The 12,624-nt window shown below is 41.8% G+C and overlaps 1 protein-coding gene across 1 annotated transcript in view; it reads right to left on the bottom strand.

Annotated features, from left to right (window-relative positions):
* The window catches only part of LOC146188588 (membrane metallo-endopeptidase-like 1), a 90,774-nt gene that overhangs the window by 30,205 nt on the left and 47,945 nt on the right, over positions 1 to 12,624 (bottom strand). The window contains exons 9-11 of the mRNA XM_084605082.1: positions 6,424 to 6,536; positions 5,297 to 5,355; positions 4,853 to 4,904 (exon numbers count right to left, since the gene is read on the bottom strand). Coding sequence (XP_084461208.1) covers positions 4,853 to 4,904; positions 5,297 to 5,355; positions 6,424 to 6,536 — 224 coding nt within the window. The remainder of the gene's footprint in view (positions 1 to 4,852; positions 4,905 to 5,296; positions 5,356 to 6,423; positions 6,537 to 12,624) is intronic.

The following is a 12,624-nucleotide window of genomic DNA, read 5'->3' as shown; positions in this document are numbered from 1 at the left end:
TCTTTTCCCGGTCGCTTTCCCGTCTGTCATTATCCATCTCATCTCTTGGTAATCTGATGCATGTTAGACATTCGTTCTGAAAGTATTTGCCGTGCAAGCTTGCTTTGATCACTTTTAAATCAGTTCAGTCGTTCAGTCGTGTCCGACTCTTCGTGACCCTATGGACCATGTCACGCCACGCTTTCCGGTCTCTCACTATCTTCCTAACATCACATAGCTTCATCTGCAGTGCCTCCAGGATGCCATATAACCATCGCGTTCGCTGCCTACCCCTTCTCCGGCGACCCTCAACCTTTCCCAACATCAAATCTTTCTCCAGCGACTCCTCTCTTCTCATCAGATAACCAAAGTAGCTGAGCTTTAAAATTTGACCCTCCAATGAGCAGTCAGGTTTTATGGTCGACAATATCGACTGATCTGATCTTCTAGCAGTCCAAGAAACTCTCAAGAGTCTTCGCCAGCACCACAATTCAAACGCGTCAATTCTTCGGCGGTCAGCCTTTTTCACAGTCCAACTCTCGCATCCATACATCACAACTGGAAAGACCATAGCACGTGTTATACGGATCTTGGTTGGCAGACTAATGTCTCTGCTCTTTACTAGGCGTTCAAGGCTAACCATTGCTCTCTTTCCCAGAAGCAGGCGTCTCCTAATTTCATGGCTGCAGTCTCCTTCCGAGGTAATCTTGGAGCCCATGAACAGAAAATTATTCACAGCTTCCACTTCTTGTCCATTGATGCTCCAGGACTTGATAGGGCAAGACGCCATGATCTTTGTCTTTTTAATGTTCAGTTTAAGCCCAAACTTCTCACTCTCTTCTTGTACGCGCATCAGAAGTCTCTCGAGTTTCATTTCACTTTCTGCCATTAAAGTGGTATCATCCGCATATCTAAGGTTGTTGATACGTTTTCCAGCAATCTTCACTCCAGCTGAAGACTCGTCCAGACCGGCCTTCCTCATGATGCACTCTGCATATAGGTTAAATAGGCAGGGCGACAGTATGCAGCCTTGCCTCACTCCTTTCTCGATCGGAAACCAATCAGTAAGACCATGCCCAGTTCTGACTGTGGCCTCTTGCCCTTCATACAGGTTCCTTAGGAGACAGATGAGGTGAATTGGAACTCCCATCTCTTGGAGAGCTTGCCACAATCTGCTGTGATCCACGCAGTCAAACGCTTTCGCATAATCAATAAAGCAGAAGTAGATGGGTTTCTGAAACTCTCCTGCTTTTTCCATGATCCAGCGAAGGTTAGCAATTTGGTCTCTAGTTCCTCTGCCCTTGCGAAACCCAGCTTGCACGTCAGGAAACTGCGGATCCACATACTGCTGCAGCCTACCTTGGAGGATTTTCAACATCACCTTGCTAGCATGCGAAAGAAGCGCGATCGTGGGGTAGTTGGAACAATCTTTGGCACTGCCTTTCTTTGGAATGGGGATGTAAACTGACCTCCTCCAATCCTGTGGCCACTGCAGGGTTGTCCAAATCTTCTGACATAATGTATGCAGAATGTTAACAGCGTCACGGTTGAGGTTTTGAAGCAACACAGCTGGAATGCCATCAATTCCGCTAGCTTTGTTCTTAGCAAGGCTGGCTAAGGCCCATTCAACTTCACTCTTCAGGATGCCCGGCTCGAGATCAGTAATCACAACCGTCTTATGTTGGGTTTGCACATTCGGGTCCTTCTTGTACAGTTCTGCGTATTCCTGCCACCTCTTCATTATCTCTGAGGCTTCAGTGAGGTCCTTGCCTTGTTTGTCCTTTATCACGCCCAGCTTAGCACAGAAGCTTCCTTTGATATCTTTGATTGTCTTATACAGAGATCTTGTGTTCCTTATTGGCTGTTGTCCTCAACTGCTTGGCACTGTACGTTCAGGAAGGCATTCTTATCTCTCCTTGCTATATTCTGAAAATCCGCATTGAGAATCTTGTATCTTTCTCTTTCCCCCACAACTTTTGCCATCCTCCTTTCCTCAGCTATTTGCAAAGCCTCTTCGGATAACCAGTTTGCTTTCTTGCATTTCTTTTGCTTTGGAACTACCTTAGTAGCAACTTCTTGCATTATATCACGAACATCAGTCCACATCTCTTCGGGCTCTCTGTCTTCTACATCTTATTCTTGAAACCGATTCCTCACTTCCACAGCATATTCTAATGGAATTTGATCCAAATCATACCTGAAAGGCCTTCTAGTTTTCTGCGTTTTCCTCAATCGAAGCTTAATTTTGGCAACAATAAGCTGATGATCGGTGCCACAATCGGCCCCAGGCCTTGTTTTTACTGCTTGTATAGCGCTTCTCCATCTCTGCCGGCAAAGAATATAATCGATCTGATTCCTGTAGAGACCGTCCGGTGAAGTCCATGTGTACAGGCGCCTCTTGTGCTGTTGAAAATGAGTATTCGCTATGGTCAGGTTGTTTTCTTGACAAAACTCTACTAGCCTCTGCCCAGCTTCATTTGGCTCGCCAAGAGCCGAACTTGCCTATAATTCCGGATATTTCTTCACTCCCGACCTTAGCATTCCAGTCTCCTATGAGAAAAACGACGTCTGATGATGGGGTGCGGTCTAAAAGGCATTCTAGGTCCGCATAAAATCTCTCAACGTCCGCTTCTTCAGCAGCAGTGGTCGGTGCATAGACTTGGATAACTGTTATGTTGAAAGGGTGACCTTGGATCCGAAGTGAAATAATTCGGTCGTTCTTGGGGTTGTACCCTAGCACTGCTTTGCCCATTCTTCTGTTTACTATCAGAGCGACCCCATTCCTTCTCTTGGATTCGTGCCCACAAAAAAAGACATAATGGTCGCCGGAGTTAAATTCTCCCATTCCGATCCACTTGAGCTCGCTGATACCCAAGATATCAATATTCAATCTGTCCATTTCTCGCTTGACGACATCCAGTTTACCTTGCGTCATAGATCTTACATTCCATGTTGCTATGTGATATATCTCGTTGCAACATCGGACTTTCCGGTCGCTTCCCGACACATCCACAACTGAGCGTCCTTTTGGCTTTAGCCCAGCCGCTTCATTCGTCCCGGAGCTACTAGGAATCGCCCTTTGTTCATCCCCAGTAACATGTGGGACGCCTTCCAACCTGGGGGGCTCATCTTCCGGCGCCATATCATTAATGGTATTGTGACTGGCCATAGGGTTTTCTTGGCAGAAAATACTGGAGTGGGTTGCAATTACCTTCTCCAGTGAATCACATTTTGTCAGAACTCTCTGCCGTGACCTGTCTATCTTGGGTGGCCCTACACAGCAGAGCTCACGACTTCATCGAGTTTCGCAAGCCCCTCCGCCACGACAAGGCAGTGATCCATGAAGGGGCACTTTTAAATAGCCTTTTATTATTAATGTCGATTTGGGTTCCAAAGGAAGGGATATGCTCGTGTGTCGTTCAGCCACCTCTTGTAATGTAACAAGAAATGCAACTAAACATGCAATGCCTAACATTATTTCCACCTAACCGCAGTTTGTTGGTTCGAATGATATATACAGGGCTCTCTTATTCACTGCCGTATTTTCTCATCGAACAGGCCCTTTGTCAGATTTGCGCTGCGTACTGTCTTCGAGCTCCTGAAGAGACGTGACAACTTTACATTTCCATGTTCAGTGCAACGCTAAACGGTGTGCCGCGAAACATCAGACTGTCTAAGTTCACTGCATAGAGAACAAAATAACAGTAAACACTTCTGGCACTATTAGGGAAACCATATACGGTTTGTTTAGTTCAAAAGCCGTAGTCATATTCAAGTTCGGTTTCCGGTTTTCGCTGAATTACTCAGAGCACAAGAGAATAAATAGACTTCTATAGCGCACGGATAAGTGCCAGGTCATGGTTGGAAAATGCGATGCGTGACCTGTAGCTAATGCTTGAGTCATAAATCATATATTGATTATCGATGTTAAAATTTTATTTCATATATTGATTATCGATGTTAAAATTTTAAAGAGAACTTGATTAAAATAACCATAATGCAGCTCAGAAATATGTAAAACAATTACCACAAAAATAAAGCAGCTTTCAAATATGTAAGACATATAACATAGATAAATAAACAAAGCACAGTCATTGCGCTTTAGTAGTTCGTAGCTAAACATTTACATGATGTGAACGGACACACATTACGCGTCTTCTTGGCGAAACTGAAGCATACTCGTATTTAACTCGTGAAGGCGAGCAGAGTAGAGCGTTGCCGGTGCTTTATGCCTCAATCGAATGCTGGTTCAGCAATTTATACAGTAAGTTGATCGTTTTAAAATGCAGAACATATTCATATTTTACATATCCGATTACTTTCGCAACCGTGCTAATAAATGTTTCCCTTCGATTTCTCTCACCTGTTTTGAAATTTTAGACCAAGTGTATGTGAAAAAGAAAAAATTTTCCAGGCCTGTAAAGGCAGTCCCTCTGAGAAGGTTTGGTATTAATACAATAACAAAAATCGCAGATATAAAATCTGGTGTTCATTACTAGACACCATTTGGGCACTGTTTTACATTTGTGGTAGACGTTGGGCAAAATACGAGAAAGAGTGAAGTAGAAATATCGACCAAAAGAATTATGATTCACATATTTTATGTTAAGCAAGCTGCCACCGTTTAGCACATAAGCCAGCAGGTTTATAGTAATTATGCTTAAGCTATAACATTTCTCGTCCTAAGCTGCGGCTTTCAATACCACTGATATTCTTAGCACACACTTAAAGAAACAAGTGAGGAATGATTGTTTTCTAAAATATGAACTGCCTGATATATTCGGGAAGGTAATATAATATATATATCACAGTAGTTTACTTCTACAATCTTAAATACAGCATGGAAAAATCTCAGTCGTACGCAGAAGCTTACCATGGGAGGTCCTTAGTAAAGAAGGGCGGCTGGAAAAAATCAATGGGGAACTCTGCAAATTGATAGAAAGAAATTTAGCCTCGTTATAACGACAGGGTACAATTGCAACTTGAGTGCTATGAATTTCATCAGATTGGAAATAAACAAAACCTCCTACTCAAAGAAGTTAAAACATCTCTTTAAAATAGAAGTCTTTTAGCACATATAGACTAAATGACAACGTGCGAAGCAAGTTAACGTTAACAATGATCGTTCTAAATAGGAGAAAAGAAGGGAGTGTAAGAAGCGTTGCGTGCCTTTTCATTTTATGTTGAAAAATAATGACCAAACTAACATTAAAAATTATTGCACAAGGCTGATGACAGAGTCGTGAATTTTGAGGTTGGCACTATTTTAAAGACAAGAAGCTTTCAATCTTAGCTTATATAAAGAAACAGTACTTACCCAAACGATTCTTGGGACTGCAGTCATCGCAATCTGTGAGGTCTTTTTTGACGATATATCTGTGTTCAAGTGTAAGGGAGAGATTATAAAGAAAATTAACACTGAACAATGATGAGCTAGGACAAATAAAACTATGGCCAAGTTGAACGCTACGTGACTTCTGGCTGAAATACAAAATGTGTGAATCCCGCTAATTATAAAGCAATAAAAAAGGTCAGGCAGAAAGAGGCACGGAACAAACTTAAGTCATTCACATTTGTTCGACATCAAGAAGAAATGAGCATGAAGCTTTTATTGAGAAAATAAGATAGAATATGACCCTTAGATGTACGAGAATGCATTCCAAGGAAAGGCAAGTGTACAAAAGTCATTGAAAAGTTAGTTGGGCGAATAAGACAAGAAGATTTGTGCGGATCATATGTATGTAGCTGGCACATGAATCGGCTAACTGGGGGACGTGGAAAAGGCCTTTAGTATGAGATTTTGTTCAGTTTCGAGCTACCTTAGATAATAGCGTATTTACGGCTGCCGCATATTTTAGGAGGGAGGATGTGAGACCTAACCTAAGGGTTTCCCCATTGAAATAAAGTCCTGCAGCTTGACTTCCTGTCTTTTGGTTATAGGTAATAAAGTATAATCAAGCTACTAATGAAGCGGCCAGATTGATGCGATACCGTTGCGATCCCAGATAGCAACTATCATAAAACATAACTTTCATGGATGATTCGTGCGCCTTATTATAACAAATCGCGTCAAGGCGTGACACAGAATAATCATGTTGAAGTGCCCCTCGTTCATCTACGCAGATGGTTAAAATAAGGCTAGCGACAATGCTATCGAGCGATATGAAAATTCGCAAGTGAAAATATACTTACAGCTTCCCTGAATCAATTGGACAGGGAATAAAGGAAGAGAAACAAGCGACATAGAAAACGAGAAATAAGAAAAATCAGTTGCCGTACGACAACAGTGAAAGAATCGGTCCTGGGAAACTTTTTCGTGCACACTTGTGGATAAATAACACGGCCTTTTTACGACCAAATTATTAATAATATTCACTCATTATTCTGAAAGGTCCCTCTAAATATAATTCTTAGGTATTTATTCATTAAACTTAGGTCACTCACATTGGATTCGGACGCTCTTCGTGAAAGAACTTCCTCAGCCGTTTATTACGTGAGTTGTTCGATACATGCTCCAATAATTCTAGAAATGAACTATTCTGTAGAAAGTTGGGAACCTGCAATACAAAGGATTTTGATGTCGACATATAAGGTTACACTTCATATCATGCTTTCCACTGTTTGTAAGGTTCATCCACGAAGGGAAAAAAACTCGTGTCATTTTTGTAATGCTTTTATTTCGTTATGCTTTCACTGAGTTCCGTGTTACAAAAAGAGTGATGTTTCTCTAACGATACATTTTTTGTGCTTTATACATATTATTAACGATCGGCGTGCCAATGTTACAAGCGCAGCAAAAACGCCAAATGCAATGTGAATGATAAGTCGATCGGGGAACGGCGCTTGAACAAAGCTTTTAGCTAGGACAGCATCCCAGTAGCGGTAGTTTCAGGCCCGTCGTGCTTATGTGTCTCTCCCATACGGCGAAGCAATTGTGGAAACGCAATGTTTACGAGTGCAAATATTGCGTCCCCGAGCAATAAATAACACCTACATTCATTCAGACAATGGCTTCATTCTCCGATGTTTGTTAACATAAGTCATTTAATTTCAAGGCTTTTCTGTGGCGTTGCATTTTGATCAAAATAAATTTAATTAAAGACACACGAAAACACAATCATATCGCTATTCTTTTAGAGGAAGTTCCTTTTGGAAAAAGTATGATCTTCTAGTGACATTCAGAATTGGCCTGAAGTCGGTACCCTCACAAGCCGTTATTATGCTTGAAAATTTACAGGTTGAATTGGAATGTTAAAAAGGGATGTGTCACCAGCGAAGGAGGCAGTGCTGATGCTAAAATATATAATAGTCATGAAATAATGTCGAACTAGGAAAAACTGCGAAAATGCAGGTCCTAAACACGATCAAATAAATGGGCTGTACATTTATTTCTCATGATAATAAATGCACCAGTAACTATAAAAAATTAATTTTGCACATAGGTGAGAGGTGAAAAGGCGGAGAAAATATAGAATATAACACAGACATTTTGGTTGTGAAAATGTCTTTACGCACGAAACCTCGAAACATGCGAATAAAGCAAAAATTACGGTTTCGACAGACCAGCTGGGATTTAGAAGAGGTCACAAAAATAAACTGTATTAAATTATCAGCATCTCCGCCAGCCAATATGAGGTCACAGAAGGGACAGTCCCGCCCCTGTCCCAGTGAGACATCTATACAGTACCAGCTGCAGCCGAAGCAAAGCCGGAAATATTCATACCAGTCTCGTTTTATGCCTACCCTCTCTTTCACTTTATTTTGCTATATAGAGAGCACCATCGTTTTCGTCGCATTTGAATTCCATGCCGTGTCCAAGCGCTTCTTGTTTATGTGTAGATGGGTAACGCACGTTCCTCTCCTCCCCATTTTTGGTCTCTTTTTCTCTTTACAGCGGTGACTTCTTCCTTACAGAGATCCTTTTTCAACATCGCCGTACTGATATCGATTTCAATCTCCTTTCTGTTGGTGCCCTTTATAAGGTAATAACGTGGAATTAAACCTGATACATATTATGGAGTGGAGCCTTACGAGTACGCTTTCATCAATCACTAAGTGCACTCTGAGTGCAATTTTCTTGATTCGATTATTTAGCCTTGCTTTCTGAACCCGAGGTCAGTATATGTAAATAGATGAAATCCAATGAAACTTATAAGGTTGCGCTCGATTGTCCGGAATCCTGCACTACGGCATCTCTCATAGCCTGAGTAGCTTTGGGATGTTAAACCCCACAAACCAAAGCAAACCAAACCAAATCTATCCTTTTATCAGCTAGCGTAATTCCTCCACGATGAATTTATATTTGTCGCCTGCGCTGATTTCATAAAGAAGGACACCTAAAAATAGAGGAATGTTATATGAGTTTTCTTCCTCCTCTGCCCAGTTATAGTCTGAAAGTCTTCCATAAAATTACAGTTAACTACATTGGAGTTTGTTGCCGACTACATGTGGGTTTAGCCTCGCCGGTTCTGCCGGTAACTGCTGCACCTTAAAATCTTTAAGTATGCGTTATTGTTTGAAATTAAGGTTCATGCCCTCAATCGCACGTAATATATAAAATCATTACTACTGTCATCATGTTGAGTACAGGTTACAGTCTTCAAGGAAGCGTGAAACCTCCTTTCAACAATTCTGCTTTCCGCACTGGTAGAATATGTGCTGAAATAAACTACGGGGCTATCCTATTTTGTTGGGAGAAGCAAAATGCACACTCCTTTGCGCACTGTACCCTGGAGAACTGATTCTGTAATGTTCGATATACCTGAACACAGCACGTGTAGAACACAGGGAAGATGTTTCTAGACCCGCCTTGTACTTCCATGCAAGAACGCAAACAGAGCCTGTACGAATGCAATCTAGTAAAGTGCATAAGATTCTATTTAATAATTTGGACAGGTACGGCTTGCAGGCTGAACTCCAAAAAGATTTGAAAAAAACCTGAATTTCCACTTCTGTGAAAAGCATTTTATTATCCTGAGGAATTCTTCTTGATGGATGTTCTTATTGATTTTTACGTGCTAGGCTGCCCATCCTTTCGCTGCTTATGACATCTATATTTCATAGGCGCCCAACGCAAACACACTGAAAAACCAGTGCTCTGTTGAGTATGCACCAAGCGCGGGGAAGTAACGGGCAAGTCATCAGCAGAGAACCCGCATTCCAACCGGTTGAGCCAGACATGCCCGCACCTTTCATGAAGCTACCTGCGTCAATGGCAATGCCGTCGGCCATTCAGGAGGACACAACTTCAGTAACGCGTACAGGCCATAAATTATTCAAAGAAGGAATGTGAGAGAGAGAACTCTATCTGATATTTTTTTTCTGATTGACATTGCATCGCCTTTATTGTGAAGGACTTCGATTGATTTACCACCCTCGATATTTTTCCATGCCTTTGGCTAGACGTCTGCGCCATTTTTGTTGCGTAGTTTCAGTAAGGCTTCCTCAGTTTGTGGAAAGTAAAATGCGCTCCGCAAGACAGCGAATTATATGAATATAAGCTTTCTATATAGTTGACAGTACCTCGTGGAGTCTTAAGATGGTATATTGTAGAGGAGTCTGCAAATCTGAGCCGGCGTGTAGGGTCATTCACGTATGCCTTAATTCCTGATACTAGGTAAGTGAGCGGTTTCATTATAGTCGACTTCTTGCAAGGGGTGGGCAGTAAGCTAATCTATATTTTATGTTTAGCGTGTCCATGTGATATAGGTAAGGATGACTGTAGCGTTCTTTCTATGGTCTGACAATATCAGCAGGCTGTCAGTATTCAAGGTGCTCGTGAGTTTGAGCACTATCTCGCCATCACGCATGGAGAGATAAGCGGCTTCCGGAACGTCACTTCTTGCCTTTGTGCTTTTCATTTAGCTTTTCTGGCTTTCCTTTCATTACCTGTTAGATGTCCAATTGTGCGACGCCATATTTTTAAATCATCAACAGCCGGACTATACCCACTGCAGGGCGGAGGCTTCTCCCATATTACTCTACTCATCCCAGTTCTGTGCTATCCTATTCCACTTCACAACTGCGAACTTCTTAATCTCATCCACCCACCTAACTTTCTGCCAACTCCTGCTACCCTTTCCTTCCCATGGAACCCACTCTGTTACTCTAGGCGACCATCAGTTTTACTCTCTTCGAACTACATACCCTGCCGATGTGAATTTCTTCTTCTTGATTTGTACTAAAATATTAACTCAAGTTATTTTTCTGACCCACTCTGCACGCTTCCTATCTCTCAACGTTACACCTAGCATGCTGCGCTCCATTGCCTTCTGCATTGTCTGCAACTTAAGTGGAAGCCTTTTTGGTAGCCTCCACGATTCAGCCCCGTAGGTGAATAGATAATATGCAGCTGTTATACACTCTACTTTTCAGCTATACCGGTAAACACGATTGTTTTCTCCTGGTTATTTATCTTTCATGATCGCATTCATGTTAAATAGTCGTCACATATTTCATTTGCCCTATCCTAAAAATTTGTGCAGGATACTATCTGTAAAACATGGAATCCAGTCAAAGAGTATATATACGATTAGTATCGAGCCCGCGCACAAGAAAGTTTAATGAAAATTGGCGAAATCATTGAATGCCTCAAGCTAAAATGTAATGAAGACTTGAGGAAAAAAATATATTTTTTCTCGCAAGCATGAATACCAATGCGAGTGAAAAAACTTCTCTCTTTTGTTAGGGGTACACCACGATTTAGGTGGTCCTTGTCGAAACGTTCTGTTTGCTGAGAGCAATCTGCATTAAATTCTTTACCTAGCGGCGTCTACTTCCTCTTGGGCACACACGCATAATAACTTAGATTATATTTCATTCTTTGAAATCTAAAGATATATCCCTCACATGAAGTAGCATATATGTCGCCCGCGCAGATATTCTATTCACTTTTGTTCCCATTTACAGGTAATGTCTAAATAATAGCTAATTGCACAATGTGATCCGCCCAACAGAAGCTCTACGTCAAGAAAGGCCATTTTTTTTCTATGTAAAATTTCCAGCTGCTGTGTAGTTTCTTTAGGAGCGACATCGTGGCATTGTATTTATAGACAATCAAAAACTACTCCTTAATTAGGTACGTACGTACTATAATGGAGGATCATCATCATCATCAGCCTGACTATACCCGCTGCAGGGCGAAGGCCTCTCCCATATTTCTCCACTTAGCCCGGTTCTGTGCTAGCTGCATCCACTTGACCCCTGCGAACTTCTTTACCTCATCCGCCAACCTAACTTTCTGCCGCCCCCTGCTACGCTTTCCTTCCCTTGGAATCCAGTTTGTTACCCTAAGCGACCATCGGTTATCGTCTCTTCGAACTACATGTCCTGCCTATGCCCATTTCTTCTTAATTTCCACTAGAATGTTGGTAACCTGAGTTATTTCTCTCACCCACTCTGCACGCTTCCTATATCCTAATGTTACCTCTACTATTTTTCGTTCCCTAGCCCTCTGGGTTGTCCTCAACTTAAGTAGAACTCTCTTGGTTAGCCTCCACGTTTCAGCCCCTAGGTAAGCACAGGTAAGATGCAACTGTTATATACTTTCTTCTTTAGCGATACCGGTAAGCTGCTAGTCATAATCTGTGAGTGCTTGCCAAATGTGCTCCATCCCAACCTTATTCTTCTTGTTAATTCCTTTCCATAGTCCGGATATTCGGTTACTACCTGTCCTAAGTAGACATATTCGCCTACTACTTCCAGTACTTCGCTACCTAATGTAAACTGCTGTTCCTTTCCGAGGCTGCTTAACATTACCTTAGTCTTCTGCATATTGATTTTCAAGCCTACCTTTCTACTTTTCCTGTCTAGGTCACCAATCATTATTTGCAGTTCATCCCCCGAGTTGCTTAGCAAGGCAATATCATCAGCAAATCGCAGATTACTGAGGTACTCTCCATCTACCCTGATCCCTAACTGCTCCCATTCCAAGCATCTGAATACTTCCTCTAAGCAAGCTTTGAATAGTACTGGGGAGATTGCGTCTCCTTGCCTAACACCTTTCTTTATGGGAATTTTGTTACTTTCTTTATGCAGAACTATGGTTGCTGTGCAGCCACTATACCTATCTTCCAGCATTTTCACGTAGGGTTCATCTACCCCCTGATTTCGCAATGCCTGCATCATCGCCGAGGTTTCAACTGAGTCAAATGCTTTTTCGTAATCAATGAATGCTATGTATAAGGGCTGGTATTATTGCGAGCATTTTTCTATCACCTGATTGATGGTATGAATATGATTGATAGTAGAGTACCGTTTCCAAAAACCTGCTTGATCCTTTGCTTGATTGCAGTCTAAGGTTGTCCTGATTCTCTTAGCGATTACCTTAGTAAATACCTTATACGTAGCAGACAATAAGCTGATAGGTCTGTAATATTTAAGTTCCTTAGAGTCCCCTTTCTTGTGAATGAGGATAATGTTTGCATTCCTCCATGGTTCTGGTATCGTCGATGACACAAGACACTGCGTATACAGGGGGGCTAGCTTTTCTAACACGATATCCCCCCCGTCCTTCAGCAAATCTGTAGCTATCTGATCCTCTCCAGCTGATATCCCCTTTTCATAGTTTCTAATGCTTTCTTGACCTCGTCCTTCGTAACTGGTGGAATGTCCGACTGTTTTTCCTTACCGCCAATCTTCTTACGG

This window comes from Amblyomma maculatum, chromosome 5 (assembly GCF_055883805.1).
Source record: "Amblyomma maculatum isolate TAMU_Amacu chromosome 5, ASM5588380v1, whole genome shotgun sequence".
NCBI classification, from domain to species: domain Eukaryota; kingdom Metazoa; phylum Arthropoda; class Arachnida; order Ixodida; family Ixodidae; genus Amblyomma; species Amblyomma maculatum.
Note: the sequence above shows the minus strand (reverse complement) of the source record. Positions and strands in the feature narration are given on the sequence as shown.